Raw genomic sequence first — 22929 nt, forward strand, 5'->3', positions numbered from 1 at the left:
TGAAAAGAATGAAGGCAGACTGGGGCGTAATGATGTTCAGTCAGAGAAGTGGTCAATCGGAAAACACACACAGCTGAGCCCCACTGATGCCTTCGGCACCATTGAATTCCAAGGAGGGGGGCACTCCAATAAGGCTATGGTACATTTGCATTATTTGTTCTTGAATTTCTCTGCATAGTGACAATCTTCCTGCACAAATTCACCTTATCCTGTTGTACATTATGATTAACACTATGCATATTTCATATTCATAAGTTGTTTAGTACTAGAGTGATTAAGAAATGAAGTAGCATTGTTTTCACAAGAGATGCACATCCAGAAGCAAAGCAATCAACCACTAGCACCTTTGGATTTGACCAAATTATAATAATAAAAATATAACTCCAGATATCTTCAAAATAGATCATTGATAGGCAAAAGTGTTATACTGAACCAGTGGCGTCCCATCCATTAGGGGCGCAGGGGTGCCACCCCCTAATCCATGCACCCGACCCATAAGCTACATTCAGGGTGCCAGAAGCGTGGATTTGAATAGGTTTTTTTTATTGAAGCACATGATTAGAGCCTGAGGCTCTTAATTGGCTTAAAAAAAGGGTGGGCTCAGGCCTGAGAGCACTGCGCCCTGAGCCCACCCAGTTGTGTGACAATAGCAAATTAATAGTCTCTATTGCCTTCTTGATTCTCCTCTCGGCCAATCAGGAAAAGTGGCTCCTGGGACCCGATTGGCCAGGAAGTCTTAGGACTCCCAGCTAATCAGGTCTCTATTCAGCCAGACGAAGAAGCAACGTCCCCCGGCTGTTCCCTGGAGCAAGGAGCAGCATCGGCATCAGCCTCTTAAGGTAAAACCTCTGATCGCTACCTCCCGTCTCCCGTCGGTGGGGGGGTCAGGTTTGTTTGCCACCCCTCCAAAATATTAAGCACCAACCGCCACTGTAGTGAACATATTCTTCTCAAATTTGAGAAATTTTTAGACTATGTATAAAGGTTTGGTCATCCCTATGGGGTGGACTTACAGACTCATTAGCTATATATACTTATTTTGTTACATACAGTGTCCACCTCATGGGGATTAATATCAAAACATAAACTAGTCCAAGAATAAGTAAAAAGGAAACACTTTAACATTATGAACCAGACAATCCTTAGTTCTTTGCTCACATGGCTTGATTACCAAAAAACTAAATTCAATAAGGTTTATATTAGACTTGTGCACAACGGAAAATTTCGTTTAGTTTCGGTTCGTTGTCATTCGTAAAATACATCATTTCGTTCTGTTATATTCGTTATGTTACGTTAATACGTTCTCGGATAATTCGTTATTATTCGTAGATTGTCGAATTCATTTGTTCGTATTCGTTGAAATTCACAAAATAGACATTCGTGATAATGATTCGTAGTTTGGAAAGTCGTTTGTTTATTGAATCTTTTAACACACACAATGACAACGTCTCTTCTCCTCGGCTCAAATACAATACAACACCCTTCTAACTCAGTTCTCAGGAAAGCACTTTACCAGTAATCCATCCTCCGGCAAAAAATTAATTAGCTGATTGGACTATAAGATTTACTTTGAGCTGACCTTTTGTTTCATTAGATCTTTAAAGAATTTTTTTTTTTTTTACCCAATCATGTCAAATTCATTCGAATTCATTTGTTATATTTGTTTCGTATTCGTTGTTATTCGTTATTTTTTTATTCGGACATTCGGATGCATCCAAATGTCCGAAAGATGCAAAATTCGGACGAATTTCGATTCGTTACGAAACGAATTGCACAAGCCTAGTTTATATGCTACAGTTCATTTACTAAAGGAGCAGGGGTAATTCACTTAGTAAGGTGAATATTCTCTTTGCAAAGTGAAAGGTGGAAAATAATATAAACCTTTTTTGAATACCTAATCATATGCATGTTTTTATTTCTTTTGCACAGGGTGATCACATGTCCATCATATTTGCGAACATTGATTTTGCAATTGAAACGTACACTTTGTCAAGTAAAAAGCCTTTAGCAAATGAATCCCACTATGCACAGTCATGTCTACCATGGCTGGCAAATCTTTATAAATTATGACCAGAGCATTTAATTCATGTATATATAACCACGTATTACATTAAGCAGCTTTCAGCAGAAATAAGTAATTCTGCCCAAATTCTGGCTTCAAGCAAGAAACTTGGTAAATGTATTACATGAGGCAGGATTTTAGGCATCATACTTTAGCTTAGGCACCTATGTATACAGCACACTTCAGCTATAGTGACTTTAATACTCATTGTTATAGCTGTTACCTAAACAAATATTAATGTGTAGTATGTGCCTATTTACATATTTACCACCATGGCATTTTCAGTTGTCATGGGAATGTTCCATCTGATTTCATCCCTACATAAGAAGGGATTTAACCCTCCTTCAGCTTCTGGGTATATACGTTTACATCCTAATATTGAAGGCTATCTGTGAAATGTTCTTGTAGGTGGAAAAATATGTGCAGCGCTCAAGCATGTAACCATAAGTCTGGATGGACCAATGGTGTGCAATAAACTTTTTCCAGAGATAGAGTGAACACAATAAGGTACTCTATCTCTGGAAAAAGTTTATTGGCACATCCATTGGTCCATCCAGACTTCATTCCAGTCAAATCTATCTGGAAGCGGGGCCATAAGAACTCTTTACATTACCTTTGTATTCAACATATGGACTAGGTCCTATATCTTATTGTGTCTCAACAACACAATTTGAGTTTCTATACTCTTGTTTGCACTTACATTTTTTGTTTGATCACAACTGTATGATTATTTATATTATTTGTAGTGTATTACTTACAATTCACTGTATGTCATGTTCCCATCCTTACGGTTACATGCTTGAGTGCTGCACATATTTTTCCACATGCTACTTTGAACTTTGTTTGTTTGAGTGTCAGCTGCTAAATATATATTTATTAGTGTTCACTGAGGTTTAGCGCAGTTTTTCCCCCCTTTTTTCACTTAAATGTTCTTGTAGCCTGAGCTAATGACATCTTGAGACATCTTGAGAATATTAGATTATTTTAGAAGATTTCATACCAATGTGTAAATTTAATTCAACCTTATATTTACATATATTATTTACAACTTATGCTTGAGACAAAAAATGTAATACAGAGCTGGGTTATATGGTAACACATTTCCATACCCTTATGTTGTTACAACATAATAATAATATATTTATGTAATTATTTATATTACTTCTTTGTTTGTTTCTGCTTGTCTCCAGTATGTGCGTGTTTCATTTGACACCAAGCCTGACCTGCTGCTGCATCTCATGACGAAAGAGTGGCAGCTAGAACTGCCAAAGCTCCTCATATCTGTTCACGGAGGCCTCCAAAACTTTGAGCTCCAGCCAAAACTGAAACAGGTCTTCGGGAAAGGCCTAATCAAAGCTGCTATGACAACAGGAGCTTGGATATTCACTGGTGGAGTCAACACTGGTAAAAAAAAAAATAAAGCACTTTGTAACTGATGGTTTAACAATTTAAAAAGACATGGGAAAAAAGGAAAATTAAAATTTACTAAAACTGGAGAGTGTAAAATCTGGTGTAGCTCTGCATTAGAAACCAATCAGCTTGAGCTGCATTATCTGCACTTACTAAAATAAAGTATAAACGATGATCAAAGTACACATCTCATGGGAGCTGCCATTACAGAAATCTGAGTGAGTTGAAGCCAAATCATAAGCATGACAGACAGGAAACTAGCAATCTCACAAGGATAGATCATCAATGGAAAGCAATATAATTATCTAATGGCATGTTTATTTTAAAGTGTTTCTAAAGTTAGTTTTGGATAGAATGTGGAAGTGTTACAACTCTTCGGGTTTTTATTGTCCACTGAAACAGAAAAGGATTGGCAATCAAAAATTTGTGAATTGTCACAAAATCAGAAATAAAGGGGAAATCCTCCAATGGGGATATCTACTCTGATGTTTACGATTTAAGAGGTAATTTCCACTTACCTTGTAGATATTTTCTTCCACTTCTTGTTGTGTTCTTGGGAAGAAAGTTAAGAAAATCTCCTCAATTGAATGTGTATTCTTCCATACTCCATTCAAACAAAATATAAAAAAAAACACTTTAGCTTTATGTGTATTTTAAAATAGAAAATTGTGTTATTTTCAGGTCAGTCATAGACAGAAGTGTTTAAAAGATTTTCTAAACAGTAATTTCACATTTAAAAACGTACATAAGGTAGTAATTTTATTGACGATAAGCAACAAACAGCTTGCGTTATATTTTCAAAGCAGTATAATAAATTGGATAAGAGATATGGCATTTGATAAAAGTTCAGAATGTCCCAGTTATGTTACTTAGAATATATTATGTTATGTTATTTAATATGAATACAATTTTCTAGGTGTCATTCGTCATGTTGGTGATGCTTTAAAAGATCATGCATCAAAATCTAGAGGAAAGATCTGCACAATTGGTATTGCCCCTTGGGGAATAGTAGAAAATCAAGAGGACCTTATTGGCAAAGACGTAAGTTATCTTTTTGCTAAGATGTTTTTATAATTACACTTCATAATCTGCAATTCGTTTCCCGATGTTGTACTTATACACACGTTAATGTAAAACCAATTGCTGGAGTCTACCAATTAAAATAATTCATCATCACAAATCAGTGCTTAAATTATACGTACATTACAAAGAATATGCCAGCTTTTCAATTATTTGATTACAAACCTATCATATTTAATGCCAAAAGAAGTATAAGTTAGTGAAGGAGTACTGAAGAATGTCTTACAATAGATAGTGTAGGGAAAGAAAGAGTGCAACATCACAGATTTAGGAGCTCAAAAGTATTTATTTATCATAAAAGGCATTGATCCCAGAGTGGGGCTGGTCAGCACTTGAAGCCCAGATGAAGGGGGAACATTGCTAACCCCCAAAATGTATTGACTTTTAGGATTAGATACTTTAAACTGTGGTTTGATACCCTTGTTTTTTTCCCCATATACTTATCTGTGTTCATGTAAGGTGCCTTTGAAGGATCTTTGTTTTTGAGCCCCACCTAGCAATAGTCATTGTAGTCTGAATAATCACAGTCTGAATGCATTTCGTTGACAGGCTTTCACACTGCATTTTTCTTTATAAAGTTCAAATAGATGTTGTACATTTAGATTGTAACACCTGTGCAGTTTTATAATTTCCTATAATTGTCCAACAAATTGTGTGAAGAATTACTTCCATTATCCAAGCATGTGAAAAGAAATTGCCTGTTTACTTATTTCATCAGAAAATGATTGGATACTTGAAGCAAATATTCATACGTTTGTGTGAAAATTCTCTATTCCTTTAATAAATCAGCCTATTTATGTTAATAGATGGATGAAATGTGTTTTCAGGTACATTTAATTTTCCTGTCAGGTCAGTTTGAGATATTTCTAAGTTAATTTAAACATACTTCTGATTCGTTTATGACTTCCTGTCAAGTTGCTTTTTAACATATTACAAGCTACATCAAGCTGTTTTTTAATATCTAATGGCTTGTATGGCTAGAAAAACAGTTGTCCAAATTCCCTGGAGAAGGAAATACAACTGTCCTTGTAGGGAACAAAAGCTCAGAATGGCTTTTTGGGTCTTCATCCAAATGCCAGATGTTTTACTAGTTTGCCTGTAGCCAGACACCATATTTTATCAAAGATGGTACTCCTTCACTTACTTAGGCCTCATGTATAGTGATGGACGAACTTCCGACGGGACGTTTCGCGAACGCGGACTGCGAACGTGGCCGATAGTTCGCGAACCGGAATGTTCGCGGCGGGCCCCATTGACTTCAATGGGAGGCGAACTTCGCAAACCTACAGGTCAAATTTGCAGCCACAAAATAATTAATAGCTGTGCAAACATAGTCCCACCACATGGCCAATGACATAACACATGTATGAGGTGAATCTGGGATCAACAACTACAAGCATTCTTTTTCTATATGGGAAATTGTTGTGACAATTCAGGACTGTGGAGCGCATGAAGGCAATGGAGGAGAGGGAAGGTCAGGGACCAGGGTAGGCAAAGAAGAGGGTGCAGGAGATGATCACCAGCAGCGTGACATACAGCAATGACACCTGACCGTGATAGAGTCACCTGACAACAGCACCGTGATAGAGAGCACTGACATCAGCACTGACATTAGCAGCTTGACATAAAGCACTAACACCAGCACCGTGATATACAGCACTGACAGCAGCACCGTGATAAAGAGTACTGATATCAGCACCGTGATATACTGCACTGACACATGCACCGTAAGCAGCCCCAGGAGGAAGTCAGCATAGCACAGGGATGGTGGGAGCCCCTCATAATGAGCATAGCACAGGGATGGTGGGAGCCCCTCATAATGAGCATAGCACAGGGATGGTGGGAGCCCCTCATAATAAACATAGCACAGGGATGGTGGGAGCCCCTCATAATAAGCAGCCCCAGGAGCAAGTCAGCATAGCACAGGGATGGTGGGAGCCCCAGTAGAAATATGACACCGCTCAACCTCTTCAAAGAGGAGGGTACGGGCATATAGTACGGTGTGCTTTTTTTGGACAAGGAAGTGAGCCAAATGAAGAAAGAAGGTCTCTGTGCTCGATTAAAAAAATTGTTTATAGACATATACATGGTCTACTGGTCACATGTGTTGAATTCCTCCGAGATCCATGCCTCATTCATTTTTAGAAATGTGAGGTAGTTAACACTGTCGTGAGCTAGGCGAGTACGCTTATCAGTCACGATCCCCCCTGCTGCGCTGAACGTCCTTTCGGACAGGACACTGGATGAGGGGCAAGCCAACAGTTCGATTGCAAATTGGGCAAGCTCTGGCCAGAGGTCAAGCCTGCCCACCCAGTAGTCCAGGGGTTCATCACTCCTCAGAGCGTCCACATCGGCCGTTAACCCGATGTAGTCAGACACCTGACGGTCTAGGCGTTCCCTGATGCTGGATCCGGATGACACCTGTCGATGGGTCGGCTGAAAGAATGACCTCATATCCGAAGTCACCAACACATCTTCAAACCGGCCTCTTCTTGCAGGCGCTGTTGGATTGGTACCCACAACTCCTTCTCTGGGAGTGGGAATTGCTCCTCTGCCAGCGCACGCAAAAGCAGAATGCAGCATTTCTCAAAACAAGGCCTGGAAGAGCTCCATTCTGCCCGTCCTCTGTGACGGCGGTAACATTTTCGCCATTTTGTGTTTGTACCGGGGGTCTAAGTACGTTGCCACCCAGTACTGGTCCTTGACCCTTATGCTTTTTATACGGGGGTCCCTATTAAAACACTGGGGCATGAAGGCCCCCATTTGCACTAAAGTGGAAGCGGTGTGGTGGCCTGGCTCCTGCTCATCATCCAGGATAATGTCGTCCTCTTCATTCTCCTCTCCCCATCCACGCACAACAGGGATCCCAGAAAGGTTTAAAGCATGCTCTTCTTGCTCCTCCTCATCCGCCCCGGCACCATCCTCCTCTGACTCCTCTTCAAACTCCTGTTGTTGACTTGTCTCAGATAGAGTAGCCCCCCCTGGGAATTCATCCAGCATTGCGACTTCCTCATCTTCCCGCTCCTGCTCCTCCACAGCTTGATCAATGACACGACGCAATGCACGCTCCATAAAGAAGGCATAAGGTACCATGTCACTGATGGCGCCATGGCTGCGACTGACCAGTTTGGTGATCTCCTCAAATGGGCGAAGAAGTCTGCATGCGTCGCGCATGAGCAGCCACTGGCGCTGTGAAAAAAAACCCAGCTCCCCAGAACCAGTTCTGCCGCAGAGTTCATACAGGTAGACGTTAACTGCACGTTTCTGCTGGAGCAGCCTATCAAGCATATAGAAGGTTGAGTTCCATCGCGTCAGGCAATCGCAAATAAGACGTCTGACCGGCAGATTGTGTCGCCGCTGAATGTCAGCAAGGTGAGCCATGGCCGTGTAAGATCTTCTGAAATGGGCCGAGATTTTCCTTGCCTGCCGCAAGATGTCCTGGACCCCAGGGTATTTGACAACGAATCGCTGCATGACCAAGTTTAAGACGTGTGCCATGCATGGCACGTGTGTGATTTTGCCCTATTACAATGCGCTAAGCAGATTGGCACCGTTGTCACACACCACTTTACCAACTGTCAAATTGAGCAGTGTTAGCCACTGATCTGCCTGTGAATGCAAAGCTGAAAGGAGTGCCGGGCCAGTGTGGCTCTTGGCTTCCAGGCACAACAGACGCAGCACGGCATGGCAACGTCTCACCTGGCATGTCTAATAGGTTCTGGGGAGCTTGGGCGGCGCAGCGGAAGAGACGCTAGCAGCGGAAAAGGAGGAGTCAGCCGAGGAGGAGGATGGAGTAGGAGGAGGAGGAGAAGAAGAGTCAGGCCTGCATGCAATCCGTGACGGTAAAACCAAATCTACATGGGTGCCACGGGTTACATGCTTGACGGCCGTCAGAAGGTTCACCCAGTGGGCAGTAAAAGTGATATACCTTCCCTGCCCGTGTTTGCTAGACCACGTGTCTGTGGTCAGATGTATCTTGGCACCGACACTGTGTGCCAGAGATACATTCACTTGCCGCTGAACATGGCCCTATAGCTCTGGGATGCTCCTTCTCTGAGAAATACTTCCTTCCTGGGACCTTCCATCGTGGTGTTCCAATGGCCACAAATTTGCAAAAGGCCTCCGAGTCCACCAGTTTATATGGCAGTAGTTGGCGGGCTATCAGTTCTGACAAGCCAGCCATCAACCATTGGGCAAGAGGGTTATCCGGCGTCATCATTTTTTACGCTCGAACTTTAGGCCCACGAAGCCTGCCTTTTTGCAGAAAAACGTGAGCTTGGCGTGATGGAAGGTGGAGTGGAGGACAATTGTGAGGAGAGAGGAGAAGGAGAAGTAGAAGACGAGGCTGGACGGTGAGAGCCTGGAGTGTGGCTTTGTGTGTTCCGTTGCTCCCACTCGGCTCGGTGATGGCTGCTCATGTGCCTTCTTAAGGCGGTCGTCCCTAGGTGAGTGTTGGGCTTACCGCGACTAATGCGCTGACTGCAAAGATTGCAGAAGGCAACACTATTGTCAGCAGCGGACACGTTAAAAAAAGCCCACACTGCGGAGCCATGTGCCGGTGTCCTGGGAGCGCCAGATGTGACCGTACATGGTCGATGACTCGCTCCTGATACATTTGCAGTCTGCTTTGTCCCTCCTGTGCAATGTAAGTTATTCCTGCTTCTCCTCCCTATCTGCTGGTCCATATCTCCCTCTGAACTCCCCTCCTCTTCCTCTCTTGTGGGCTCCCACGTGACACTACTAGACACGTCATCATCAACGTCACCTTCCCCACCGCTATAAGTAGAGATCTCGGAGTAGGCAGCAACACCAGGGACCAACCTCCTCCTTGGGCTGATCTGGGTACTGTCGTCAGACTGCTGAGTAGCGGTTGTTGCTACCTCCTCTTCCTGATCCAATGCCAGGAGTGGCTGCGCATCAGAAATGTCCTCTTGATATGGATCGGAAAATAATTCCTGTGACTCAAGCGGAAGGTATGTGGTGTTGGTGGTAGTGGTGTTGTTGGTGGTAGTGTTTTTGGGGGTGCACATAGCAGAGAGTGAAGAAGAGGGTGCAGATAGAGAGGATGAGGAGGGTAAAGAAGAGTAAGGCTGAGCGAGCCACTCAACCAAGTCTTGTGTGTCCTTTAAAGTAATTGAACGCACCTTCTGCAACTTCCCACTTTGGCTCAAGCCTGTTGCTCCTGCCCTACCCCTACCACCCCTGTGGAAGGGCTTGCCTCTTCCTCTGCCTGTCATTTTTTAAATGACCCTGTGACAAAACTATCAGTCCCTATACCGATGAAGGACTGCTGCAGTATAGGGCAGCGGTCAGTCAGCAGTAGTGCACCTCAACCCTATGTATTGTGGACCTATACCAGTCCTTATAGAATGGCAGACTGTACCTCACTCAACCCTATGTACTGTAGTACCCTATACCTTACCAGTCCTTATAAGGACCTTTGTGGAACAAGTAGGTTGTGTGTGAGTGATTAGCAGACTGTACGTCAGTCCCTATACCGATGAAGGACTGCTGCAGTATAGGGCAGCGGTCAGCAGTAGTGCACCTCAACCCTATGTATTGTGGGCCTATACCAGTCCTTATAGAATGGCAGATTGTACTTCACTCAACCCTATGTACTGTAGTACCCTATACCTTACCAGTCCTTATAAGGACCTTTGTGGAACAAGTAGGTTGTGTGTGAGTGATTAGCAGACTGTACGTCAGTCCCTATACCGATGAAGGACTGCTGCAGTATAGGGCAGCGGTCAGCAGTAGTGCACCTCAACCCTATGTATTGTGGACCTATACCAGTCCTTATAGAATGGCAGACTGTACTTCACTCAACCCTATGTACTGTAGTACCCTATACCTTACCAGTCCTTATAAGGACCTTTGTGGAACAAGTAGGTTGTGTGTGACTGATTAGCAGACTGTACGTCAGTCCCTATACTGATAAAGGACTGCTGCAGTATAGGGCAGCGGTCAGCAGTAGTGCACCTCAACCCTATGTATTGTGGACCTATACCAGTCCTTATAGAATAGCAGACTGTACCTCACTCAACCCTCTGTACTGTAGCACGCTACACCAGGTTACCAGTCCTTATAAGGACCTTTGTGGAACAAGTAGGTTGTGTGTGAGTGATTAGCAGACTGTACATCAGTCCCTATACTGATGAAGGACTGCTGCAGTATAGGGCAGCGGTCAGCAGTAGTGCACCTCGACCCTATGTATTGTGGACCTATACCAGTCCTTATAGAATAGCAGACTGTACCTCACTCAACCCTATGTACTGTAGCACGCTACACCAGGTTACCAGTCCTTATAAGGACCTTTGTGGAACAAGTAGGTTGTGTGTGAGTGATTAGCAGACTGTACGTCAGTCCCTATACTGATGAAGGACTGCTGCAGTATAGGGCAGCGGTCAGTCAGCAGTAGTGCACCTCAACCCTATGTATTGTGGACCTATACCAGTCCTTATAGAATAGCAGACTGTACCGTACTCAACCCTATGTACTGTAGCACCCTAGACAGACCAAGTTACCAGTCCTTATAAGGACCTTTGTGGAACAAGTAGGTTGTGTGTGACTGATTAGCAGACTGTACGTCAGTCCATATACTGATGAAGGACTGCTGCAGTATAGGGCAGCGGTCAGCAGTAGTGCACCTCAACCCTATGTATTGTGGACCTATACCAGTCCTTATAGAATAGCAGACTGTACCTCACTCAACCCTATGTACTGTAGCACCCTAGACAGACCAAGTTACCAGTCCTTATAAGGACCTTTGTGGAACAAGTAGGTTGTGTGTGACTGATTAGCAGACTGTACGTCAGTCCCTATACCGATGAAGGACTGCTGCAGTATAGGGCAGCGGTCAGCAGTAGTGCACCTCAACCCTATGTATTGTGGAGCTATACCAGTCCTTATAAAATAGCAGAGTGTACCTCACTCAACCCTATGTACTGTAGCACGCTACACCAGGTTATTACCAGTCCTTATAAAGGACCTTTGTGGAACAAGTAGGTTGTGAATGATTAGCAGACTGCAGCAGAAGGGCAGCAGTCAAGTATAATATTCTTTCTATATTTGGAAGAAAGAATATTATACGTGTACAAGCCTATTACCATACCACTGATACCAGTCCTGAAAAGAACCTTTGTGGACCTAATATAGTAACAGCTACTGATTAAACTGACCCTCACTGCCTCACACACTGCTTCCTGCCTGTCCCTATATAAACTGACAAAACAGAGGCTGCTGGAACAATAACTGGTTACTGGAATAGCACTTTTGTGGGCCTGATAGTAACAGCTACTGATTAAACTGACCCTCACTGCCTCACACACTGCTTCCTGCCTGTCCCTATATAAACTGACAAAACAGAGGCTGCTGGAACAATAACTGGTTACTGGAATAGCACTTTTGTGGACCTGATAGTAACAGCTAATGATTAAACTGACTCTCCCTGCAGCACACACCGTCCTGTCCCTTTCTCTAAACTGACAAAAGACACTCAGTAGCACATCAAACCTATATACACCTAACACCTATACCAGTCCTGAAAAGAACTTTTGTGTACCAAATAGCTAGCGATTTGGGTCACTGCAATCTCTCCCTGCTCCACACAGCAACCTCTCCCTATAGTGTCAGAAGAAAGAATGTAAAATGGCCGCCGGATCGGGTGTATTTATTAGTTAGGGGGAATGTCCAAGTGTCCATGTGCTGTAATGTCTCAATTGGCTGTCCTGTACCCCATGATGGATGTGTCATCATAGGTCAAAGTTCTTTTACACAGTAAACACGGAAGTCCGCCGGGCGAACGGCGCCAATAATCCCCCGAACGGGCGGACCGCGAACAGCTGAAATTCGCCGCAAAACGACCGCCGGGCGAACCGTTCGGCCATAACTTCTCATGTACACAGGGCAGTTGAAAACCTCTTCTGAACACTGGAAACTCTCTGTATCTCTGTCTCTCGCTCTCTCTCTCTCTGTCGCTCTGTCTCTCCCTCTCTCTCTCTCTAACTGTCTCTCTCCTCTCTGTCTGTCTGTCTCTCTCTTTGTTTCTCTCTGTCTGTCTCTCTCTTTCTGTTTATCTGTCTCTTCTTTCTCTGCCTGTCTCTCTCTTTCTCTCTGTTTCTCTCTCTCTGTCTGTCTGTCTCAATCTTTCTGTTTATCTGCCTCTTCTTTCTCTGGCTGTATCTCTCTCTGGTTCTCTCTCTCTCTCTTTCTTTTTATCTGTCTCTTCTTTCTCTGGCTGTCTCTCTCTCTCTTTCTTTCTGTTTATCTGCCTCTTCTTCCTCTGGCTGTCTCTCTCTCTGTCTCTCTTGCTGTCTGCCTATCTCTGTATGTCTCTCACTCTCTATCTCTCTCTGTCTCTCTCTCTGTTTGTCTCTCTATGTCTGTCTCTCTCTGTCTCTCGCTTTCTATCTCCCCATCTCTCTCTCTGACTGTCTCTCTCTCCTCTGTCTGTCTGTCTCTGTTTCTCTCTCTCTCTCTCTCTCTTTCTTTTTATCTGTCTCTTCTTTCTCTGTCTCTATCTCTGTCTCTGTTTCTCTCTCTCTTTCTCTCTCTCTCTCTCTCTCTCTCTCTCTCTCTCTCTCTCTCTCTCTCTCTCTCTCTCTCTGTTTCTCTCTCTCTTTCTGTTTATCTGTCTCTTCTTTCTCTGGCTTTCTCTCTCTCTCCCTCTCTGTCTCTCTCTGTCTCTCTGTGTCTGTCTCTCTCTGTCTGTGTCTGTTTTTCTCTCTCTCTCTAACTGTCTGTGTTTCTCTCTCTGTCTGTCGGTCTGTCTCTCTCTGTCTGTTGATCTGCCTCTCTCTGTCCCTCTGTGTCTGTCTGTCTGTCTCTATGTAATGAGTTTCCCCCTCAAAAAAAAGATCCATAACGGAATCTTTGAAGTTGGTAGAGATTTTAAAGGGAACCCACACAAAAAATGGCATTTGGCATCACAAAATCCATACAAGACCATACTTAGCTCTTTTTGGACTGGTGTATGTATTGTCTCAAGTATGCTGATTACCCCTCTACGTTTTGTTTTGGGAGTACATATCAAATAGCCTTTTTGACGTGCAGAATAGACCAGGGACTGGGCCTAAGTAGTTTAGTAAAAGACAGCTGTGAGGGCTTACAACAATCTGTCCACAAAAATTCTGTGTGTTGAGCGAATTAACATACATATTTAACCAATACTTACATTTATTTGCTAACTGAATCCAGCATTCTATCGATTTGCTAGATTGTATCTTTTCTTACAAAGCCTTATTTATTTCCAATGCTCCTCAGCTCCATCTAGTGGCCATAATGTGGTATTTTACTATTGCCTATAATGAAGAAACATTTGTTCAGAAGAGAAAATAGTCTAAAAAAAACATTCATTATTGCCCAAATCATCCAGAATGAATGTACATGCAGATTCACTTGATGAATGTGTTAGTGTCTGGAAGTCAATATCTGTATATGGCATGGTACATCCCCTGTCTCCTATGATACATTACTGCGTGGAAGCTATCTATTCAGGAAATGAGCATGGGTTTGTGGAAGCTGTGCCCTATACCTGGAAGTACAAGTTTTTTTCCCAGTGCAAAGTGGCTTATCTGAGCAGTAGGGAGGCACTGTCAGGCTATGAATAGGAAAGTTGTGGCATGAGTGCACATGAATACAGAGTTATTTTAAACTCACAAGATATTCAATCTACAGGTGTTAGTGGCCAAATGTTAATTGTATTTTTTTTTCTAAATAGAATTACAGTCAATGGGTGTCCCTGAATAATTGTAATACAATGAACTTAGATTAGGTGCCTAGTGCAGTAACCGAATCCATATAAAATAACTTGCATTTAATTTTTCCTTGTTAAAAGTTTTTTTATTGATCATACACCAAATTAAAAGTGTATTAATTACATGTACAAAGATACATAGGGTAAGCTTTTTTGTTACACAGTATTACTCATATAAATGTTTAACATGAAATTTTAAACATTAATAGTCAGGTACACATGACTTAAAATAAAGGTGGAAAGAAATACATTAACTTCTTTTAAGGGTATTTAATATTTCTGTGCCACCTATAATTATGAAATTATGAAATTAGTTAGCATTTCGTTTTTCAATGTAATAAATACATCTTTATGAGCCATACTTACTGTAGATAGACTTTTATCCTTTGAAAACACTTCAACAGTTTGATAATGTGTTTTTTGTGCAGAAGGAATGCTATACACTTCTCAGCACTACCACACAAAGGGTTCTGTGTAATCTGAAAAAGGATGTTAAAAGGTGGACACCATCTTTAAGGGACCATGTTACAAATCTAGTTACCTGGGTGGTAAGGTTTTGATGGAAACAGCCAATGATTTAGCAAATAGATGAAGGTACATTGCCCTAGAACTGGTATGTGATACAGGAGTCATGAAATAGCTTCTTCTATCAGTTATTGAAGTGAGATCATGGAAGTGTTAAGAATAGTAGTAGTAGTAGTAAATGAGAAAAAAAAACGTAAAAACTGAAAATGGGCATTATGTGTTACAACTGGCTGAAAAATCATGTAACCCTTATGCAGAACTTGTTTAGGATAATGTTATGCATTCTATACTGAATATTTATATTCATTTCCTCCTTTACTAACATTACCAATTATACTGATTTTTAAAGGTGGTGCGACCTTATCAAACCATGTCTAACCCCATGAGCAAACTTACAGTACTTAACAGTATGCACTCGCATTTCATTCTTGCTGATAATGGGACAACCGGCAAGTATGGAGCCGAAGTCAAACTAAGGAGGCAACTGGAAAAGCACATATCTCTGCAGAAAATTAATACAAGTAAGCAAATGGCTGAAATTGTTAGTATGGCAACACTGTTTGATGTCACTGTTTTCTTTTCTCAACTACCAGATAACTGTGCACTTCACCAGCTACATTTTCAGGGACTGCTATATCTAGGAGAAAATCTTCAAATCTTGGGACTATCCAGGTTGTTACAAAAAACTATCAGCAAATGTATTGATCTAAACCATCGATGTTAAATTAGCTGTACTTCTAACTAAAAACATCAGGTATTAAGCAGACATGGATTGGCCATTTCTTATCAAAAAGTAAGTGTCTGTTTCATGCTGGCTTAGAAATATAATATCTAACAGCCCACACACTGGTCTGAAGGTTGCACTTACAGTCCAAAACCATTAAGAAGCATCCGGAGGTGGCCACGCCTTCTGAAACATTTTGCCCTACCAACTGGGGGTTTAGTCATAGAGGTCAGTGGAGCAGTGCTGGCTGAGGCTATCATATACACGCTACATGGCCCAGGCTGGATGAGCGTTGTCTTAAACTTGTTCTACTGGCGCCTCTGGAAGTGTGAGATTTGCACCAGCACCAGAATTCCTGATCACCATCAGGGAAGCATGCTGCACTCTTGCTTGGAGCAGTTTTACAAGGTCTGACAGGTCACACTTAGAAGCATTGCTGACATAGGCTACAGAATACAAAGGGTCATTATATATCTAGGAATGTCACCTGCTACTACCTTGTAACTAGGGTATGCTTTTGATCAAATGTACAGCTATCCTTTAAAGTTTAACTCCAGGAAAATATCAAATATACAGCTGAAATACATATATGATATCCATTTTACCTGTCAAAGAATTTGTATTTCTGGCCATATAGTCCTGCTGGACAGAGGAGCCATAATGGGGACCTGGCTATTTAAACATATGTAAACCCCTAAACAAAAAAATATTCTTGGAACTTACCAGTCTTTCATTGAGGTGACTACATTTGTTTCTTTCCCTAGGCTTTTGTTTCCTTTTTACTTGGTGATCCTTCTCACTTACTATACTGTGTCTATGGAGGGAGTCATTGTTGCCACTCATGCTGGACTTCAGTCGTGTCTTCCTTTCCCTCATTTGCATGAGTGAGAGATTAAAAGTTTACAGAGGGGAAATAACATTGTTTGTGCTTTCTGTTTACTTGACAAGGACGCTGCATTTCTGCCAAGATCAATAGGTGTTTTCTCTTCTAGCTCAAAATATGTAATTAGCCTGAAAAATTAAAACTGACACTGCATCTAAGGACTGGTAAACTGCAATATATAAAATGTTGGTTCCTGGGTTTAGATATCCTTTATAAATATAGTTATGGTACCTCCCTGCCACCAGGCTGTGTTGGAACAGCAGACTAATTATCTTATCCCTTGCTTTTCCCTCATCGTGCTGCTTATCAGAATATTTGCATGCACTACTCCAGACTGACTGCTAGTGCTGTCCCTTCCATCTGTCAGCATACAATTCTATTGTAAAGAGGATTACAAGAGTCTGATACCATGTAAAATTCACTCTCACTAGTTACATTTAAAAATACAAATTATAAGTGCACAAGTGCATTATTTGGTGTATTTAAATATTTAAAATAAATATTTAAAATAATTTCAATGCATATAGTGATACCTCTATTGCTTTAGAGTAGGAATGAGGGCTAAAGATTATGGAAGACCGGAGGATTCATTTTTACTAAATGCTAGGGTCAGTAGCAAGAGTCCATTTTACGTTGTGTACAGAAGAGTGCAGTTATTAGAATAAGATGTAATGAGTTCTCTCTGCTTTTTTTGTTGCTTCTACCAATCTACCTTGTGTATAAAAGAAACATTGAATGTAAATGGTAGATTGACATATTGGAATTTGTGAACATCGTATTCCTATACAGTTTATTTTATGCCTGCAATAACCATAGCCATAAAAAAGCCTAGATCATCTAACCTGAATACCTAAGTTCTGTAAAGTTGTCATGGTCTTTCCTAATACAAGCAAAAAGGGGGGGTCTTATTCGTAATTTCTTGATATGTTCATATGTTCATCCTTTAATGAACGTGACTTAATAATGATTCCAGATTACAGTTATGTAAACTGTTTACATTTCTCTAATTTGGTATAACAGTAAAATGGGCAGTGACCCATACTTACTAATTAGATTGATCTTTTTCTTAGCCTGACTATGGTAAACTAAGATTTTTATAGGCTTGTTACTGTATTTTTCATTGCACTTCATGCAGCTTTGTGGAAATAGCCAGAATAAGGTTGTGATGTTTTAAAATATTACTTTTTATCTTCTTCAGTTAATTTTCAACATGCTGCATTGATTCACAAAAATGCAGCACACAGTCGTATAACTGAAAACTGAAAATTCCTGTTACTGAAATAAATGAAAACATGCATGAAAAACAACAAAGAAAAATGTTTTGTATTGTTTAAATGACCCTATTTTACAATAAGGACCTTGTGTTTTCTCTGGATAGATCATAGACTAGAAAACAGTCCTCAAAGCTAGTGATGAGCCAAACACCTACGTTGGGATGTTAAAATTGTACCTTAATGAAATCAATTGAAACCCAATCTTAGAAAGCTATAATGCCATTTTCTTGGCTATTAGACAAGGTATTGTCAAACAAAGGGCATGGCAAGTAGATAGTGCCCTAAGTGACATGTACCAAAGCAAACTTTTAAAAAACAAATTTGCTTTGGTGGGGAGCAGTGTTTTTTTTAAATGCTTATAGGGCAATGTGAAGAATTCATATAACATGCTTAAGGGATGCCTCCTGTAAGCCTGTAAAGTGATCTGTGTAATGTATATACAACCAACTACATTAAAATTGACATTTAAAGGGATTTGGTATGGATATGTCTTGGGGGTACCCCATGCAAAAAAAAACAAGAAAAAAGCATGCTTCCCCAATATCCATAGTAGACCCTTATCTGAGCATGCAGGGGAAAATAAGCATGTAACTCCACATGAACTATACCAGGCCACATACCCTCAAAAAAAAACTATTCAGCACAACCATGGCCCAGTGGTTGAGGGGGTCTGCAGCAGGGGACTTGTTGGAATCAGAAACTCCCTTTAAAATAACAGGACACTTAATTATCTGCCCTCTCCCCACATAAATGAGTAAGGAGTTAATAATACCCCTACTTATTCACAAAAAACAATGTAAAGTTAATAAACAGACTGATACATATTTACACTGATACTGATACATATTTGGGGGATGATCACTGGGTGGGCAGAGCCTGATGGGGAACCCAGAGGCTAGTGCCCCATCAGGTCTGACTGGCTGCTGATTGACAGCACACAGCAGTTGGCGGGTTCAAAAGCAGTTATTGGACTGACTAGTAGCTATGGATCTGCCTTATGCCTTGTGCTTTCAATCAACAGCAAGACAGACCTGATGGGAAACTAGTCTCTCAGTTCCGCATCAGGCTTCTCCCACCCCAGTCTAAATTTCTTCATCCAGATGCTTTCAGTGTGACAGGTGCAGTAGTCATGGTGGAAGGGACTGAGTGTACTGAGGAAGGACACTATGGGGGTTATTTACAAAAGGCAAATCCACTTTTCACTTTCACTCATTGAAAGTGAACTGAAAGTACACTTGGAAGTGCAGTCACTCTAAATCTAAGGGGTAGATCTGAAATGAGTGGAAGCTCTGTTGATTTAATCATCCAACCATGTGCAAGCTAAAATGCTGTTTTTTATTTTCCTTGCATGTCCCCCTCAGACCCACAGCGACTTTACTTCCAAGTGCACTTGCAGTGCAAAGTGGATTTGCCTTTAGTAAACCCCCTATGACTTCAGTGCAACCACTGACAGATTCATGTACCTGTCTTTGCTGCCTCTCAATGGATTTCTAAAGGGAGTCTATGACCCCCTTTATGGATCCCCAGATTATTCTGGTAACTTGTTAAATCAATGCATTATTGAATATTTATATTATAGGTATCTCCTAGGTTTTAGATTAGGTTCACAGCTCCTGTCAAACATGGTGATTAGTAGTGATACATTGGGGGTTATTTACTAAAGGCAAGTGCACTTGGAAGTGCATTGCAATTGCACTTGGGAGAGCAGTCACTGTAGATCTGAGGGGGATATGCAAGGACAATAAAAAACAACATTTTAGCTTGCACATGATTGAATGATAGAAATCAGCAGAGCTTCCACTCATTTCAAATCTTCCTCTCAGATCGACAGTGACTGCACTTTCACGTGCACTTGCAATGCACTTCCGAGTGCATTTGCAGTGCACTTATAGTGCACAGTAGATTAGCCTTTAGTAAATCAACCCCATTATATCATTGCTATAATGATTCTAAGGCCTTGTATAGACAAATACAACATGCCTTCAGGTGCATTCAGCTTGCATTTGAAATGTGCCTGGAGATGCAATTTCTTTCATTCTGACCTCCTTCCTAGCTGCTTGGGATTGCTTTGAGCTGTTTTTGAATTTCCAATGACTTTGTGGAGACAAGAAGTTGTGACATAAACAAATACAGCAACAGTGTATATTAACTCTAATACAGCATTGTTTATGCAAATTATGTCTATAAACTAAGGGACCGTTTAATGATGTCATGGTGACATGTACATAAAACATTTCACCCATCTGTCCCTAGCATTTATGGCTGCAGTCCAAACACTAAACAAAAAAATCTGGGATCAGCAAGTTTGCTCCTACTTCCTAAAACTTACCATGACCAGTTATCAAAATTAATATTTAGCCACACTTGCTGTTGAAATCTTTCCACACAACACTTGCATACAGATATATACGGTTTCCATGTATTTATCCTGCTTTCTTTTTTTTGTCACATAAGGGATCACTTTAATTTAAAGCATCACATTAGTATATGTTATTTGTTTAAAAAAAAAAGCAATGCATGTGTTATTTGGGGAAAACAGAAGATGGCAAAAGCTTATTTTTGTTCTATTCAGCACATTCCCATTGGTGATGCTTAAAAAAAAGAGTCTTCACTGATAATGCCTGTGTATATGACTTTTTTCTTCTCTTTTATTAGTTACTATGAAAAGCAGAAATAACACGCTTTTTATCATGCATGTTATGGATAATTTGTTTGCTACAGCTGTGTATATGTTGTATATGGATACTGAGGTATAGATATGTTCTGCAATTTGAGTTTAGGTCAAGAGGACAGGAATGTATAAAGTAATTAAACAGCTGTACTATCAAGAAAAATGCTCCAAAGCGCTAATGTATGAATTTGAAATACAAGGCTGTGTCTCCTTCAGCAGAGACTGGTGGATACCAGATAAGAAAGCTTATTTATCAAATTAGCTATTTCTTTTCATGCAAGTATTTCACGCTATGTCAAATCCAGAATTCAACAATTAATTCTCATTGCAATGCCAGACAGGCTACAAGGAATGATTATCTCATTAATGATGAGTGTTTTCAGTTCCTTTTAAACTGTATAATTAAATGTATAACTGCTACTTCAGAGCAAAAAATAGTCTACAATAGGCAAGCACCAGCTAAAATATTTTCTTTATTTTACTTACATTTTTAAAGTTTTCAAGTTATTTAGTTATTATGGAAAAAAAAAAATATTTCAGGAACATTCAACTGTAGATGACTAATTTTTGTGTGCTTAATAATTTTAATTTGTTTTGAGTCCATCCAGTTTAACATTCTACGTTTATACAATAAGATTAATAAATCTGCAACAGGAAGGCGAAGTGGTCACTCTCTGATGCTTGCATGTACCTCTCTATGTCTTCCAGAGCATCTGAAACCTCCAAAACTAAAGGTGTTCTGGCTGGTTTGTTCAACCTGCCTCTCTGTATCTATTGACTTTTTATATTGATGGGCAAGCTTAGTAGCCAATAGCAAAGCAAAAGGGCAGGAGGAGGGTAATCTTTCATGCTCCAAGTTGGTATTTGCCTACTGAAAAGGTACCTGAAGCCAATAACAGATAACCAGAAGTACTACAAGCACTAAAGGCTACTTTCTTTGCATTGCTTTTGGATATTTAAAATGTTATTGATGTTGATAGCTATTTTAAAGCAGAACTCCATCTATTTTTTATTTTGAATGGGTGGGATAAGCGTTGATTCCCCTTATCCAAGCTGCCACCATGCATGACTCCAGCAGGAAGATCCCCCACCACCTTTGACCCAGGCATAACAGACAGGGCTTTGACATAGGGTGAACTCTGAGGGCTGGGCAGTGGCAAAGCTAGACATTCCTTCACCCGGGGCAAAGAGCCCCTCATAATATGCACAGCAGAGGTACAGCCCCAGGAGTAAGTCAGCATAGCACAGGGATGGTGGGAGCCCCTCATAATAAGCAGCCCCAGGAGGAAGTCAGCACAGCGCAGGGATGGTGGGAGCCCCTCATAATGAGCATAGCACAGGGATGGTGGGAGCCCCTCATAATGAGCATAGCACAGGGATGGTGGGAGCCCCTCATAATATGCACAGCAGAGGTACAGCCCCAGGAGGAAGTCAGCACAGCACAGGGATGGTCGGAGCCCCTCATAATGAGCATAGCACAGGGATGGTGGGAGCCCCTCATAATATAAAAATACAAAAAATGCGGCGCTACCTAAAAGACTAATAGAATGCAATACTAAAACACATATAGTGCAACAGTGAATCCACCTCACTAGAAGTGAAAAAGTGCAATATTCAACCGTGAATACTCTAGTATCCAATAAAATAAAGTGTATAAATCTTCAAAACATCATGCTTGAAATAATAACAAAATATTAAATGTGAAAATTGCTGAATAAATACTCTTATAAAAACAGTACAAGGAATGACAAATAATAAATAAAAGGTGCTTCTCTAATGAAGTCCATGCAATTAAACAGTGAACATGTATCACAGTTCATGCAAAATTAATAAAGTGTTCTCCAAATCCGTGACTATCCACCGATCAACTTCAGTGCCCAATTTCAGTGCCACAACTCCGTGCACCAACTATTTCCCCCAGCCTCTCACCTCAGAAATCAAATATAAAAGCACTGCAACAAAACCGATATTCACTCGTCCTTAGCAGTCCAGCTTCAGCAGGATACCACTGTATATATAGGAATAGTGTTTCCCCAGTATCTTCAAACAGATGAAATGATCGTTTGTGGTACATAGGAAAGATAAGGGGAGGCTCTCATGGGTAGTAATCAACAGCAGCGTTTTAATAGATAAAATAAATCACTTACATTAAAGCAAATGACAGCAAACATCGCAAATACGAACGGAGCAAGTGACAACAAAACTCCGCAAATCCGAACGGAACTTCCGGTCTCGGCCGCGAACGGAAGTGATGAGTGCAACACCAAAAGCTCCCTCCCTGACGCGTTGCGTCACGACCTCGTGACTTTTTCAAAGGGAGCCCCTCATAATATGCACAGCAGAGGTACAGCCCCAGGAGGAAGTCAGCACAGCACAGGGATGGTGGGAGCCCCTCATAATAAGCATCCCCAGGAGGAAGTCAGCACAGGGATGGTGGGAGCCCCTCATAATAAGCAACCCCAGGAGAAATATGACACCGCTCAACCTCTTCAAACAGGAGGGTACGGCATATAGTACGGTGTGCTTTTTTTGTACAAGGAAGTGAG

The 22929-nt window shown here is 41.2% G+C and overlaps 1 protein-coding gene across 2 annotated transcripts in view; it reads left to right on the forward strand.

Moving 5' to 3' along the window:
* Positions 1-4: 4 nt before the first annotated feature.
* TRPM3 (transient receptor potential cation channel subfamily M member 3) overlaps positions 5-22929 on the forward strand; it is a 264979-nt gene continuing 242054 nt past the window's right edge. For both annotated transcript variants that reach the window (XM_077474953.1, XM_077474954.1), the window contains exons 1-4: positions 5-139; positions 3253-3466; positions 4389-4513; positions 15181-15352. In XM_077474953.1, the coding sequence (XP_077331079.1) occupies positions 137-139; positions 3253-3466; positions 4389-4513; positions 15181-15352 (514 nt within the window). In that variant the 5' untranslated portion in view covers positions 5-136. The remainder of the gene's footprint in view (positions 140-3252; positions 3467-4388; positions 4514-15180; positions 15353-22929) is intronic.

Source organism: Lithobates pipiens, unplaced genomic scaffold (genome assembly GCF_037356315.1).
Source record: "Lithobates pipiens isolate NorthernLeopardFrog02 unplaced genomic scaffold, aLitPip1_a1.2 Scaffold_13, whole genome shotgun sequence".
NCBI lineage: Eukaryota > Metazoa > Chordata > Amphibia > Anura > Ranidae > Lithobates > Lithobates pipiens.